Source organism: Psammomys obesus, unplaced genomic scaffold (genome assembly GCF_907164565.1).
Source record: "Psammomys obesus unplaced genomic scaffold, mPsaObe1.curated_primary_1811, whole genome shotgun sequence".
NCBI lineage: Eukaryota > Metazoa > Chordata > Mammalia > Rodentia > Muridae > Psammomys > Psammomys obesus.
Window position 1 is genome coordinate 15,470,659 of NW_026592118.1, and position 14,729 is coordinate 15,485,387.

At 42.6% G+C, this 14,729-nt stretch overlaps 1 protein-coding gene across 1 annotated transcript; it reads right to left on the reverse strand.

Moving 5' to 3' along the window:
- Positions 1–40: 40 nt before the first annotated feature.
- Pmpcb (peptidase, mitochondrial processing subunit beta) lies at positions 41–12,602 on the reverse strand. The gene is made up of 13 exons (XM_055612775.1): positions 12,478–12,602; positions 11,228–11,368; positions 10,041–10,127; positions 9,549–9,678; positions 7,715–7,913; positions 7,216–7,295; positions 4,628–4,740; positions 3,363–3,506; positions 2,163–2,323; positions 675–760; positions 474–562; positions 285–360; positions 41–204 (listed from the first exon to the last, which is right to left on the reverse strand). The coding sequence occupies exons 1-13, from the start codon at positions 12,574–12,576 to the stop codon at positions 140–142; spliced, it is 1,470 nt and encodes a 489-aa protein (XP_055468750.1). The 5' UTR covers positions 12,577–12,602; the 3' UTR covers positions 41–139.
- Between the last annotated feature and the right edge of the window lie 2,127 nt (positions 12,603–14,729).

A 14,729-nucleotide genomic window follows, 5' to 3' on the forward strand; every position in this document is an offset into this window, starting at 1 on the left:
AGTCAACCTCAAAAGTACAGATGACAGATTAACACAAAAGTTCCAAGTAAGTATTTATTTTTTCATTTGAACAGCTTTTCAAAACTCCAGATCTCTTAGCTTTATAAATATGTATGTACAGACTATTTGATCAGAAAAATTAGTCACGAGTCCAGCGCATGTTACTACAAATCTGGTTAAAATCAGGTAACCGCTCAATAGGACCTGTGGATTCAAAAGAAGACAGTTAGAACAGGACTCCAACTCCTTAGCCAACTCTGTGCAAGGAGAGGAGCCAGGCTTACCAAGAGCAGCAATAGCTGGGCTTTTGTTATAAATGTACTTGGTACACACTTCTCGAACCATCTCTGCATTCACAGCCTGCAATAGGGACAAAACTAACATTAGGACATCGTAGTGCAGACAGACTCTACATACGAGACTTAGGGAGCCTCAGCTTATAACTGACTCTTTACCCGAAGTCGATTACTTACGTCAATTCTTGCTTCAAGCTCAGGGATGGGAATTCTCCTGTTGTAGCACAGCATCTGCCTACCGATGTCTTCACAAATTGGAGTGGAACCTGTTCAGAGGAGGAAATGTAGTATCCAGACAGATATCAACCCTGACGACAGCAAAGCTTCAGAGCAGGGCTGACCTCCGAGCACCCCCAGCCCATCCTCTAAAGCTCTTACCGTCAAGCTGCAGCAACATGTTTGTTTTCAGAAGGTTTTTTGCTCGTGCCACTTCACTTTCCGTAACATTTGTACAAAGACGCATCCTAAAACATTTGGAAATGGCCATAAGTTATAAAATCTGGCGAATGTTATAAAATCTAACTTGCTGACTTAAAGGAACAAGATCGGTATACCCTATGTTGTAACACAACATACAAATGACTATATTTCAATTCAGTAAAAAGCTGAAATTACTAATCCTAAAGCTAAAGTACTAATTACTTTTGCAAGTACCATTAACATCTCAAAAGTTCTAACTTTGATGAATTGCTAATTAGCAGAGACAGTAATACAATGTAAAAACAGAATAATCACATTGTGGGGCTCAAGAGACGGCTCAGCAGTTAAGAGCACTGTCTACTCTTCCAGAGGTCCTGAGTTCAATTCCCAGCAACTACATGGTGGTTCACAAGCATCTATGATGGGATCTTATGCCCTCTTCTGGCATGCAAATGCACATGCAGATAAAGCACTTACACACATAAAATAAGTAAATAAATCTTAAAAAAAATAAATAACCACATTGTGAGAATAGTCTTAAACCTTCACAAATATCCCCCTATGAGGTTGACATTGTATGCTAAAAGAGAGTTGGGTTAATGGGTCACCCCTTGGTTTCTCAAGAGAATCAGCTGAGTATAACAGCCCAGTCATTAAATTAATAATCAGATATATCTCAGTTAACTAAACTTAGAGATTTAAGGCCATTAATAACGAAGGAAACCAAAATTTCTAGGAAGCATTTGCACATTTTTCTGCCTTGGCCTACTGGTCGGTGGTTCGCAACCTGTGGGTCACATATCAGATACTTACAATTCATAACAGCAAAATTACAGTTATGAAGTAGCAACAAAATACTTTTATGGTTTAGGGTCACCTCAACATAAGGCACTGTATTAAAGGGTTGCAGCATCCCTGCTTTTGGTGAGGGTAAGTTCACATTCACTTTCCTAACCTATCTTTCAGGCTAAATTACTTTTTTTTTCCTTTGGGATACTAGTACTGGGGTTCAAACCAGGGATCTGGGTATAGTAGTGAGCGGTCTACTATGTCTTCACCCCTCATGCTTTCAGAGATATTTTTTGAAGTTTTAGTTCACTTATAAATGTTTTAGAGTATTATCAGCTTTGCATGATGTTTTGTGTTTTTTAAAGATTATTTATACAGCATTCTGCCTGCATGCCAGAAGAGGGTACCAGATCTCGCTATAGATGGTTATAAGCCACAAAGTGGTTGCTGGGAATTGAACTCAGGACCTTTGGAAGAACAGCCAGTGCTCTTAACCACTGAGCCAGCTCTCCAGCCCACCACAGTTGTTTAAAAGAAACATTAGTTGTTAAAAACATTGCACCCACTCCTTTAAAAGCTAAAGTTACCATCATTAGGAAACTGGCCTAAAATAACAGGTTTAGGTTAAGGCTTTAACTAGTTCAAGGTTTTTCTCACCATTCTTTTTGTACCGCATGCAGCATGTCAGCAACTGTGGCTTGTTCACACACCATGTAGAGTCCCCATAATCCTGTGTCTGTGTAGGAAGTGTTGAAGGACTGGAAGCTGTGGCAGAGATTGCCATGGCAGGTAAGCTGGGCCAGCTTGCTAGATAAATTCTGTAAAGGAGAGCATCCAACTGGGTTTATAAACTGGCCATGTGAATCCAAATCTCCACAGAGAAGTGAGCTCTGTGTCAATTACTGAGCACTAACCCTACTGGGCTAACCAGGATCGCATTGCATAGCCCTGACTGGCTTAGAACACACTATGTACATCAGGATGGCCTCAAACTCAAGAGATCTGCATGCCTCTGCCTCTGGAGTACTGGAGTCAAAGGCATGGACCACCATGAGCCAACTCTGCTCAAGTTCCCAGTTTTAGCAAGCAACACCTCAATAATAACTTTAGAATTCAAATAATTGCATTCATCTGGCTCAATATATACTCTAAACACAATGAGTTCTTGCAACTAGGTTAGTAGCTGCACTTATTAAGATAGTACAGTGCTGATACTGGGCCATGGAAGGCTCTGACTATGCATCCTGAAGTGAAGATGCACAGAAAACCCAAGACAGTTACAGGAAATGTATTTTGTTTGGCTCTTTCAGAGAAATTAACACACTATTGTGAAATTTAAACTTTAGAAACGTAAAATTACTACAAAGAGGTCCCTTTGACCTCTTTAACAACTTTTTACCGTGTCTGCTTTCTTTTCAGACATGCTGCTCCTTGTTTGTTGAACCTAAGGCTCAGGCATGTAAGGCACACACCACTTAACTATGCCTTATCTGTCCTTAACAGTTTCGGAGGTAGCTGTGACTTCTTGCCTCTACACTCTTCAGTGTGTACTAATAAAAAAGCGGTTTTCTGCGCATGCTAACATGCCCAGACAGTTAGGACATTAATATTATTCTCACAGTAAAAATGAATTCTGCCCTTATTTTGTGAACTATCCTGCTACCAAACAGTATGACAAAGACTATTTTTTTGGTCCTGGCTTAGGTGCAACCCAAGATGAGTTAATATTTTAAGCCAAAATCATGGTAATCTTGTTTTGCACTTTCAAAAATGGGTAGAGTCATACAAGGAATTTATATTTAGAAAAACCTGACACTTTCCCACCATTTACATGAAGTTACTTTAAAAATCACTTACCATCCCTCCTCCGAAAGAGCGATCCCAGTTGCCTATCAGTGTGTTTGCTACCATGAGACAGATTGTGTCTGGATGTGCCCAACCGACTGCCTCCACAGCTACTGCAAGGTGTGCCAGAGGCATCTTGTCATCCCTCACTCGGATCTGGGTAAGGAGCAGCAAAATAACTAGGTAAGGAATGGGCCCATGCTATGAACTCTGTTAAAATGCTCACCGTGACTCTATTTTAACTATCAGGTAGCATTACACTGTGGCTCACACATTTTCATGACGTACAGAGGAAGTTTCATTCCAGGACACCTCATCTGAAATACCACCTGCTCAAAAGGAGTTGCCTTATTGCACTAATATCTTATGTCTACCAATATGATTTTTTAATCCAGATTTAAATCAGTATGTGGCATAAATCTGTGTAGCTGCCAACATAAGACCTCCTTCCACATACTACTGTGGGCATCATAACGTGGCAAACTAGGCCTGATACAGAACACTGAAGCTAAGCAGTAGATTCTCTGCACGTTTTGACTCTAATAACAATCTCCAGAACTGCACCTGTAGGGCAGATATGAAGCCAAGAACACACCCAATTCGAACGTAAAAATTCAGTTTTTAATCAGGTGGTTTTTTTGCATTATACAAAAAGAAAAACACAAAGTGAGCAAATAGGAACATTGCTCTTATACCCTGCTTCCTCAGAAAAGAAAGGCAAGTCAATTAAGTGAAATAGGAAGGAATATAACCAAATGAGCCTATCCTCTCGATTCTTTTCTGTGTTTCAGTTTATGCTTTTTCTACTAGAAATATGCACGTAAGGAAATGTTTACATTTCTCCTTGTATGTGTGGACACGGGCAGACCATGGGAGTCTGTCCTGTCTTCCCACATGGGAGTCTCAAGGATTGAACTCAGGACCAAATTTAGGTTACCATCCTGATGACCAGCACCTCTGCCCACTGAACTATCTCTCCAGCCCGAAACACACATTTTGTACACTCATTTCCATGGTTTGTTTTTTGTTTTTAAAATTTTTACTCTCTCTCTCTTCCCTCTCCTTCCCTGTTCTGCCAAAAGAGGATGTCAGACTTCCTGGAACTGGAGATACAGGTACCTGTGAGCTGCCCAGTGGTGGGTGGTGGGAACCCAGTTTTGGTCCTGAGTGCAGCCAGCACTGTCACACTGGTAAGCCATGTCCTAGCCCTTTAGACTCAGTTTTCAGTGTAACATAAGACTTCCCAAGGCCAAATTCTAACCAAGAGCTTGCCATACCTCGCTTCCAGTGAATTTGCAGGGAGGCAAAACTGGTATTTCTCCTTTGTGTGCAAACGAAGAGTCACCAAAATGAAACTTTGCTAACTCAAGCAGTTCGTCATGGCAAACACCTAAATTGAAGGAAAATATTTCCTTATATATATAGAACATCAATACAGTCAACACAACCAACTGCCAGTCGTATGCGTTACCTAAGTTTGACAAGGAATGATGTGATGTATATTACACATGAAGAACTTACATTCACTAAACCATTTAAAGTGACAGATATTCTTGGCTTAGTAAGGCCTAGGCTGCATACCTTTCCTTCCCTGTATGCATGTTCACCTACATAGAAACATTCAGAGATAATGTTAAGAAAGCTTGAAAACCCACTTTCTTTGTATTAATCTGCTGGAAATGTTTTATTTGTCTCTGTGACTTTTCTAGGCTTTATAATTTCCCAGTGCCACCTTCTGACCTCTGCAGGCACTAGGCATTATATGTAGTGCACCTGCATACATGCAAGCAAAACATGCGTAAAACTAAATCTTAATAAAGTATTTCTCAGGGCTGGAGAAATGGCTCAGTGGCTGGGTGTGCTGGCTGCTCTTCCAGAGGACCAGGGTTCAACTCCCAGCACCCATGTGGCGGTTCACAACTATCTGTAACTCCAGTTCCTGGGGATCAGGCAACCTCACCAAGACTTACATGCAGACAAAACATCAATGCACAAAAAATAAAAATTAGTAAACCATTAAAAAATGAAAAATTTCTCTAAATAAAAATGTATTAAAAGCATAGTTTATATCCATAGTTTCCAAATAAATCTGTGATGTAGATCTGTGATGTAGCTCGGCGATGTTGGTATATGCCTTTAATCCCTATACTTGGGAGGCAGAAGAAGGCAGATCCCCAAGTTTGAGGCCAGCCTGGTCTACAGAGCAAGTTCCAGGATGCTACACAGAGAACCCCTGTTTTCAAAAACAAAATCTGTAATGTAAAAGTATGACAATCTAAGACAATACAGTGTTTTTGAATTGCCATGTAGAAAAGTCTCTTTGGGTATCAATCCAGAGGAAAAGAACACAAAATCATGGCAGGACAAGGAAATACAGTCCTGACACCTGACCCTTTCTTCCATCATTGTAGAGCTGTCAGAACTGTAACTGTCTTGGTTAAACAAGCAGACGCACAGCTTGTCCTCTTATAGCCCAATCTAAAACACGGGGGACCTATGATTCTTTAAAGGAAGTGAAGATGAAAGCATGTATTTGGTGTATTACAGCTACACCTCGTGATGACTAAGGACTAAATGGGAGTGGAGACACGAAATCAGGAAAGGTCAGGAGAGGCTTAAACTGGCCTATTGCATTTAAAACACCAACATTTACAAACTATGATTTATAAATCATCAGGCATGGTGGCTTCAGCTGTACCAGCACTCAGAAGACTGAGGCACGAGGATGGTTTCAAGTTCAAGGCTAGCCCGGGCTATATAGCAAGATGATTTCAAAACAACAAAAAATGTATAAGCCAATAGGACGAAATGCTAATAATCTAGGACATACCATTAACCAACTCCAGTAATGTCCAAATGAACCTAGGACCAAATTTTGTATCCATATGCTGTTAATATGACAATGAGGCTCCACCTAACCAGGGCAGTTCCCACTGTCTAAGCCCTGTAATGCCCACCATTTTAGAAACAGTGTGCCACACAATGTTTGCGTGTGGGTACCCAGCTTCATTTTTATCACCACACCCACACATAAAGCCCAGAAGTGACTTTAGAGTGACTCCCATTTTAATTTGTAATATTCCTAAAAAGAGAGAAGTCAAATTCACACAAACCACAAAATCAATCTGTCTCCAATGCACTCTAATATTGAAAGAGACAAAGTTAAGTCAATTAAGTTGACTGTAACCATAAACTCAGGCTGCCAGGTCCTGGCAGAGTCTCAAGCTAATTTTCTTACATTCACAGACTTCACATGTCCCTAAGTAATCTGATGCCAGATTAATTTATCATAATTAATAAATTTATTATTATTACTACTACTACTATTATTTATTTATTATGAATTCAATGTTGTGTCTGCATGTACACCTCCACATCAGAAGGGCACCAGATCTTATTATAGATGGCCGTGAGCCACCATGTGTTTGCTGGGAATTGAACTCAGGTCCTCTGGAAGAGCCGTCAGTGCTCTTAACCTCTGAGTCATCTCTCCAGTGCCACCTTCATGCTTTGATTCATATTACACATTCTGGTGGCTCCCTAGGTATTTCCCCTTTGCATTACTGAGTGAGTGACTGAGCACAAGAATGGATATACCCATTCCAGGCTTGACCAACGATGAAGCTATTTCTCAACTAAAAATCTCAAGACTCTCTTATTATATAACACTATCTCCCAGTTGTCTAAGTAAATTACACTGTGCAAGGGCACTTATGCACTGACTAGATCGTTGAGTTTTTCTGTAAATGAAACCTACTAGAGAGTCTGGTTCCAGTACTTCTGAGTCTGCCAATAAGCACACTTTCAGGATGTCCCTACAGGATCCAACAACCATGTCTAAACCACTTGGAGAAGTGTGACTAACCTCCAGCAGCAGCCAGCACGATTCTTGGTCCCTTATAATGTGTGGTTATGTAATCCACTAAGTCCTTGCGATTTATAGATCTGTAAACAGAGTAAGAAATAAAATTTACTTATTGCATCTTATTTTATAGGTAGAGTCTCATTCTATAGCCTAGGCTGACCTAGAACTCACAGTAATCTCCATGTCTCACAGGCCACCACACCTACAAGTAAAGCAACTATAAAAGGAAATAGGAAGAGCGTATCTTCACGCACTGTACTTAACTTAAGGGTACCCTACACATGCTGAAAGCAGTCACAGATCGAGGCTACAAGTAGAAAACCTCCTGTCCTTTATGTCCAGAAAGACATTTGTACCAGCAGTCCTCGTTTAGTTCCCAAGTCTCTAAGCACAGCCAGACACAATTTCAAATTATCAGGATGAAAATGACTTTCTGAAACACATACTTTGTATATGTCAAAACTTTTGTGCAAACTTTTCATGTGAGAAATATACCTACTTGATATTTTCAGTTGGTCCCAGAATTGTCCGTCCAAGCGCAGTATTCTGATAAGCTGTGGCATGAAGGTAATCAAAAACAACTTCTTGCAGGTTGGTTTCAACCTCCTGCATCTCCCGAAGGATTACTCCACGCTCACGTTCAATCTCTGCCTCTCCCAGTGTGCTGTTCTGAATTATGTCAGCAAGAATTTCTACAGCTAATTGAAATTAAAACACCGGAAGAAACACAGGCATTAAAATTTCTTAAACCAACATCAGAAACCATGACAGTAACCATCATTCAATACTGAGCACGATTAATTACACTTTTTAAGTTCATTAGCACACTAAAATAAATGTAAAATAGGAATCCTGTGGTACAAAAGACCTTGGAGAAAATCCTAAACGTTATCACTTTATACTAATTCTAAGTCAGATATTCCACAGAAATCTGGTTGTTAATACAGATGGTTCGAAGCAAAAAGTATAAAATAGCTGGGAGGTGGTGGCACACATCTTTACTCTCAGCCCTCAGGAAGCAAAGGCAGGTGGATCTCTGAGTTCAAAGCCAGCCTGGCCTACAGAGTGAGTTCCACAACAGCCAGGGCTACACAGAAAAACCTTGTCTTGAAAGACCAAAAGAAAAAAATACACAGGCCCATGGACAGAAATACTTCTACCCATATTTGCATAGCAATGAGGCTGCAATTTAACAAAGAAAAAAAAAATCACTATAACCCAAAATATGCCGTGAGGAGCTACTCACAGAACTGTGTCTGCTCAAGCCTTATCTTGATAAGAAGCCAAAGGTGAAGTAAATTTTATGGGAAAAAGATAAGGCTAATTTATCCTCAGGACAATAACAATATAAATTTCATTAAAAGTAAAATAAACTAATAACCCTAGGTTTCACTAGGGTTTGTTCTAGTGCAAATTTCTTTCTTATTTCAGTTCCCTTTATAGGGCCTCATCTGAGCCAATTAACTTCAAATACCAAGAACAGGATATAACAGGCTATTGGAGAAAGCTCATTCTGAGATGATCATGAAAAGGGGGGGGGAATTACCAGTGAAACTATTCCCTTTTTATAATTATCAATAAAATCCAGATGGGAAAAACACAACCACGAGAACCAGTGAGGAGGAGCCTGCAGACAGCTGGAGGCGTGGATCCCACAGGAAGACCCTCCTTTATGTGGGACTCTGCTAGTCTAGACTGGACCTTTCTAAGGTGGGCAGTGGCCCTATTTCCTCATACTTGTTTGAAACAAATGTTTCTTCTGAATGTATATTTAATTCTGTGAACTGGTAGAGCAGTAAATATACTTCATTAAGGCTGTCCAAGTTTCTTTTTTTGTTTTTGTTTTTCCAGACAGGATTTCTCTGTGTAATAACCCTGGTTGTCCTGGACTCGCTTTGTAGACCAGGCTGGTCTTGAACTCACAGAGATCCGCCTGCCTCTGCCTCCCAAGTGTTCTGCTATCTTGTCAAAACAATTATTTTATAATTGTTTCTGTTTTATAAAATTTTATAAAACAAAATTTTCTGTTTTACTGAAATAATCATTAATGACCACTGTTAAGATCAAACAAGGAATAAAAGTGGTTAAAAATACCGTACTTTACAGGTGAGACTCTGGAGTAACTATGTTCGAGTCAGTGTAAGAGCCCTTTTTTGTACCAGTCTTCAAGTCTGTGTAAGGAGGTAAAAGTAAGAACAGATGCCCTTTGTGTTCTCTTTTTTACATTTCTAGGGGTTTTACAACAGACATAAAACAACAACAACAACAACACGGTGCTAAATTACGTCTGCACCCTCGTAAAAATTCCATTTTGGCAGTACAGATAACAATACCTCTTGGCAAATCTTTAGAGAATGCTTTGGCATAGTACACAGTCTGTTCTCTGGAGGTGTAGGCATTAAGATGAGCACCCATATTTTCAATCTCAAGTTCAAGGTCTAACTGGGACCTCTTTTTGGTGCCCTTGAAAGAAAGAAGAAAACACAATTATAATACTTTCCTTTTCTCCTTTATCTATTCTAAACACATCAGATAATAAATAAACGGAACAAAAGTCAATGTCTGTCAAGCAAGGACAAGTTTATAAAGCACATTAGGTTTAAAAAAATATCCATTAAAGATGGTTTTTTTATCCCTGTATCCCAAGAGAGAACCCTTCTTTCAATGTCAGAAAGCAATTATCAGTAATTATTTCAAATACAATACTGGAAAAATAAAAACAGCACATGACATGTTAGTGAGGTAGTTCTTGTCCTTAAAATACAGCATTTTTATGCTGACTTCCTTTCATAGAGAAAGCATTTTAGTAAAGTTTCACAACTTGCCTTGAAAGCCATATGCTCCAGAAAGTGAGCGGTTCCATTATTCTTCTCATTTTCATATCGACTTCCAGCGTCAATCCACAGCCCAACCTTGATGAAATCAACAATGATTAAGCACATTCCCTGGAGCTGGAGAGACGGCTCAGCACTTAAGAGCACTGAGTGTCCTTGCAAAGGACCTGTTTAGCTGGGTGTGATGATGTACGCCTGTGATTCCAGCACTCAGGGAGGCAGAGGTAGACAGATATCTGTGAGTTCGAGGCCAGCCTGGTCTACAAAGCAGGTCCAGAACAAGGAAGGCTACACAGAGAACCTGTCTTGAACCTCCCCCACAAAAAAAAAAAATAAACAAAAAGCCCCCTCCCCCCAAAAAACAAACCCACCTGAGTTTGGCTCCTAGCACCATGTGAGGCAGTTCACAACAACCTACAACCCCAGCTGCACAGAATGGGAGAGCCTCTTCTGGCCAACTTGGGCACCTGCACTTACAGACACGTTACTAAAAACAGTGAAATAAAACTCAGCCTTCGGGGACAGAAGGTAGCCTCACTCCTTTTTCTGGCAATCATTTCCAATCTCACCACTTACATTTTCTTTGTCCACAAAGAATTGACAGTTCATTTGTATAACCTGAAACTTGAAATTTTCACCGGGCTGTTAAACATATCAAACTCAGCTGGACGGCAGAGTTGCATCACTTTTAATCTGAGGACTTGGCAGGTAGAGAGACAGGTGGGTCTCTGAGTTTGAGACCAGTCTGGTCCAGGGATTCACAGAGAAACCCTGTCTCGGAAAACCAAACCAACCAACCAAACTAAACAAATCTGGGACTCAAATTCTTAACATAGCTCATTAGTACATCCAGTTAGTAACTGTGCTTTAAACAACATCAGGGATTGCCAGAAAGTCCGGATCAAACACACACAGCTTCATAGCCCTAGACACAACCTTGAACGACTCTGAACTTGTCGATAAAAGGTGAGGCAAGTTTTAGAACCCTATGTGGGAAAGCTAACTAGGCCCACAAACCTGCTGCTGTCATCGAACAGATGTAAACAGCGAGAGGTTCATGCTCTCACTGTAGGTAGCAAAGTCTAACTGGAAGGAAAGGCTCAAGAGAAACCTGGCAAGGCAAACCACTCCACAAGGCAGCACTCCCTCCCCAGCAGGCCCAGCCGCGGCTGACTTACGGTGCACGTTGACAGCCCAGAGTTCTCAGAAGCTACTCTGAGTCCATTTTCCAAACATGTTACTCGAGTCTCAGGGACATTCAGAACAACCTGTGCAGCAGCCTGTGTGCTTCTTGATCTATATCCTCCGAAAGGTCGGGGCTGACAGCGGAGGAGGAGGAGGGAAGAGAGCGGAAGAGAGCAAGTATTACTGTTCTGCTACTCAACGCCAATCAGGAAATGTTCCTTAACCAACCGTTCTCTCAAACAAGCAATACTGCTGACCACATGCCTTTCTCTCCAGGAGCGTGAGCAGTTACTACCATTGCACAGACAGAGACAGAGACAGACTTGACTCAAGGACCTCTCTTACAGATGTTTCATATTCACTACGGAAAAACTACTGCTCACCAAAGACCGTGTGTGGGCAGAAAGCAGAGACCTGAGAAGACACTCCAAGTACGCTCTGCCCGACTGGTTTGACCAACCACAGATCTTTCCGCAGCTTTTTCTTTTCACATTGTAATGAGGAAAACTTATTTTCTAAATTCTGACCCCCAAAACTGAGCCTGGCCTAACCATCAGGCATGCAGGGTGGGTGCTGGTTTGAATAGGATTGGCCCCCACAGGCTCACAGGTTTGAACGCTTGGTCAGCAGGGAGAGGCACGACTAGAAGGTGTGGCCTTGTTGGAGGAAGTGTGTCACTGGGGGTGGGCTTTGGGGTTTTAAATGCTCAAGCCAGGCCGAGCCTTCCTCTCTCCTCCTGCTGCCTGCAGACCCAGATTCTTCTCTAGCGCAGAGTCTGCCTCTGTGCTGCCATGCTTTCTACCATGATGGTCATGGACTAAATCTCTGAACTGTAAGCCAGCCCCAACCGATGCGTTTTCGTTTCTAAGAGTTGCCGTGGTCGTGCTGTTTTATTACAGCCACAGAAACCGTAACTAAGACGGGTACTTAAAGAACCTTGGGAGCACGGCAGCTCTCGTATACGGAAACGCAGAGCTAACGTGTGTTCATCTGAGGAAGAAGCTTGTCTTAGGTGGAAAAACAGGTAACATTCCTCACTGATTGCGTCCAACTTGCAAGCACTAAGCATTTAGGTGGGCAATCGCACTCCTTCCTGAGTCGGGCGAGCCACGGGGAGGAGGAGCTGCCGCCGCGCCCCGTCCCGCCCCCTTCTCGGCCTGGCCGCCTGCTCCCCCGGGTAGGGATCCGGAAGCCCGTCCCGGAGGCGCCGGGATCCACGCCGGCGCGGCGGAGCGAGGCTCACCTGAGCAGCGGCGCCGCGGGGAGGGAGCCTTCGGGTAAATCCCCACAGCCCCCGTCGGGCCACGGGCAACAGCGTCCAGGATACAGCGGCCGCCGCCATCCCGGCTGTGCAGGAAGTGGGGAGGTGCTTCCGGGTCGTGACGCCCGGCCCCAGAACAGGAGGCGGGCCCCACCCTGTGGCGGCGACGGGAATTACAGCCTTGGAAGCTCTTCCTGGGTTCCGTGTCTGGGCTTTCTATCTCCAATCCGTTCACCCCTTGACTGCCTCTCCAGTTCACACCAAATAATCCGAATCTGGAGGTCCGTAGAAACGATGCTTAACCCATTCCATTAGGAATACCTTTGGCGGGGTCGCTACTGAAAGCTGGATGCTTTACAAATCTAGTCTTACACTCTGTTACCAAGATTTAATGTTGTTTGCCTCCAAGTCTTAGAGCTCTGCCTGGACAAACTGCTTTTTCATATTCCTGGGTACCTCTTTATGAAACTAAAAGTTGTTAAATAGACGCCTCAGCCGTTTGCCCCAGGGTTTGAAGCCTAACAAAAATTGCACGCCCTTTTTAAATTAAATGTTTTAACTGAATTTATTATTATGGGGAGGGTGTGGGTGTATGCCACCACAGGCATGTGGAAGTCAGAGGACAACTTGATGCAGTCAGTTGTCCCTTCTCCCTTTACATGCATTCATGGGGGTGGAACTCAGGAGAGGGGGCTTGCCCTGAAAGTGAATTTACCTGCTGAGCCTTCTTGCGGGCCCCTAGTGAGTGAGCGAGCGTTTTTCTGTGGGGCAAAAGCTATTACTGTGGTCTTTTTTCCAGACATGGGAACTAAGGTATTGGCTATTTAATCCTAAAGCATATGCTCTGTAATGCTAGAAGTTGGAGTTCTGTCTAACTTGGTTCCTCCTTGCCTGATGCCTACTTTATCTTCCAGGTGTCATTTGCCACCCGAGGACCTGCCCTACCCACCCAGGCTCTTCTCTGAACTAGACGTGCAAATCCTGTGGGTGCCTCAGTGTCAATTTGTACAAAATAGACTTCCGGCCTTGACCCCAAATCTCCCCCCAGAGTTGTAATGTTAAGCAAACAGTCACGTGTCCTTACACCCTGACATCCAAACCAGAAACTCCATGTCCTCTTCGGTCCTTGCCCTGTTGATATTTTATTGATAGTGGCCATTCTGACTGGAGTGGGGGGTTGACGTTTAAATACCTCGTCTCCATCCGGCCTGTGCTTTGTATAAGTCAGGGAGCCCTTAGGCAGTAGCCTTGTGGTCATTGGGGGCAGCCTTGAGGTTTTCTAGCCTGGTCCTACTTTCTCATCTCCCTGCTTCTAAGCTATGATGCCCCCATGCCTTCGCCATCATGATGCGTGTATGCCCTCTGCAATTGCGGTATTGCTTGCTCTCAAGATTCCCTGTCTGCCTTCCAAGGCTGGAATTACAGGCAGGCCAGCAAGCTTGCCAGCATTTACTTGGGTTCTAGGAATGTGAACTCCAGTCCTCACACTTGTTCAACAACTATGTTAACCACTGAGCCATCTCCCTGCCCCTCATTCCTGATTTTAAGGGAAATGCTTTCAGTTTTTCTCCGTTCAGTATAATGTTAGCTAAAGGCTTATTGTATATAGCCTTCATTATGTTGAAGTATTCTTCTATTCCTAGTTTTTGCATGGATTTCATCGTGAAGGGATTTCTGCATCTGTCGATACGGGTTATATGATTTCTATCATTTTGTCTTAATATAGTACTACATTTATTGATTTGAAACATCCTTCTATCCATGGGATGAGACCAGTGTAGTCATGGGGTATTTCTGTAATTTTTGTTGTTTTCATGCCTAGCCAGTTTCAGCATCAGGGTGGTGCTCACACTGGGAGTCCGATGGTGCTCCTTTTCTTTCTGTGTTGTATGGACTAGTTTGAGGCACACTGACGTTACCCCTCCTCCGTTAAGAGGTTGGTAGAAAGTCTGTGCTGTGAGGGCTGTTCTTTGCTAAAGGACTGTTACTGCTCTGAGCCTATCACTTATGTGGAGCTGCCCAGGTTTTTTTAGATCCTCTCCATTTAATGTTGGCAGGTCACGCCCGTCAAGGAATTTATCCATTTCTAGTTTTCCAAAATTTTGAAATAGAAATTTTCAAACTAGGGATGTCTTTGGAATTTGCTGCCTCCCCCCCACCCCCATTTCCCCTCCAGGTGTGTTTTTTTGTTATTGTTTTTGTATGTGTGTTTGTTGTTTTGTTTTTTGCTTTGT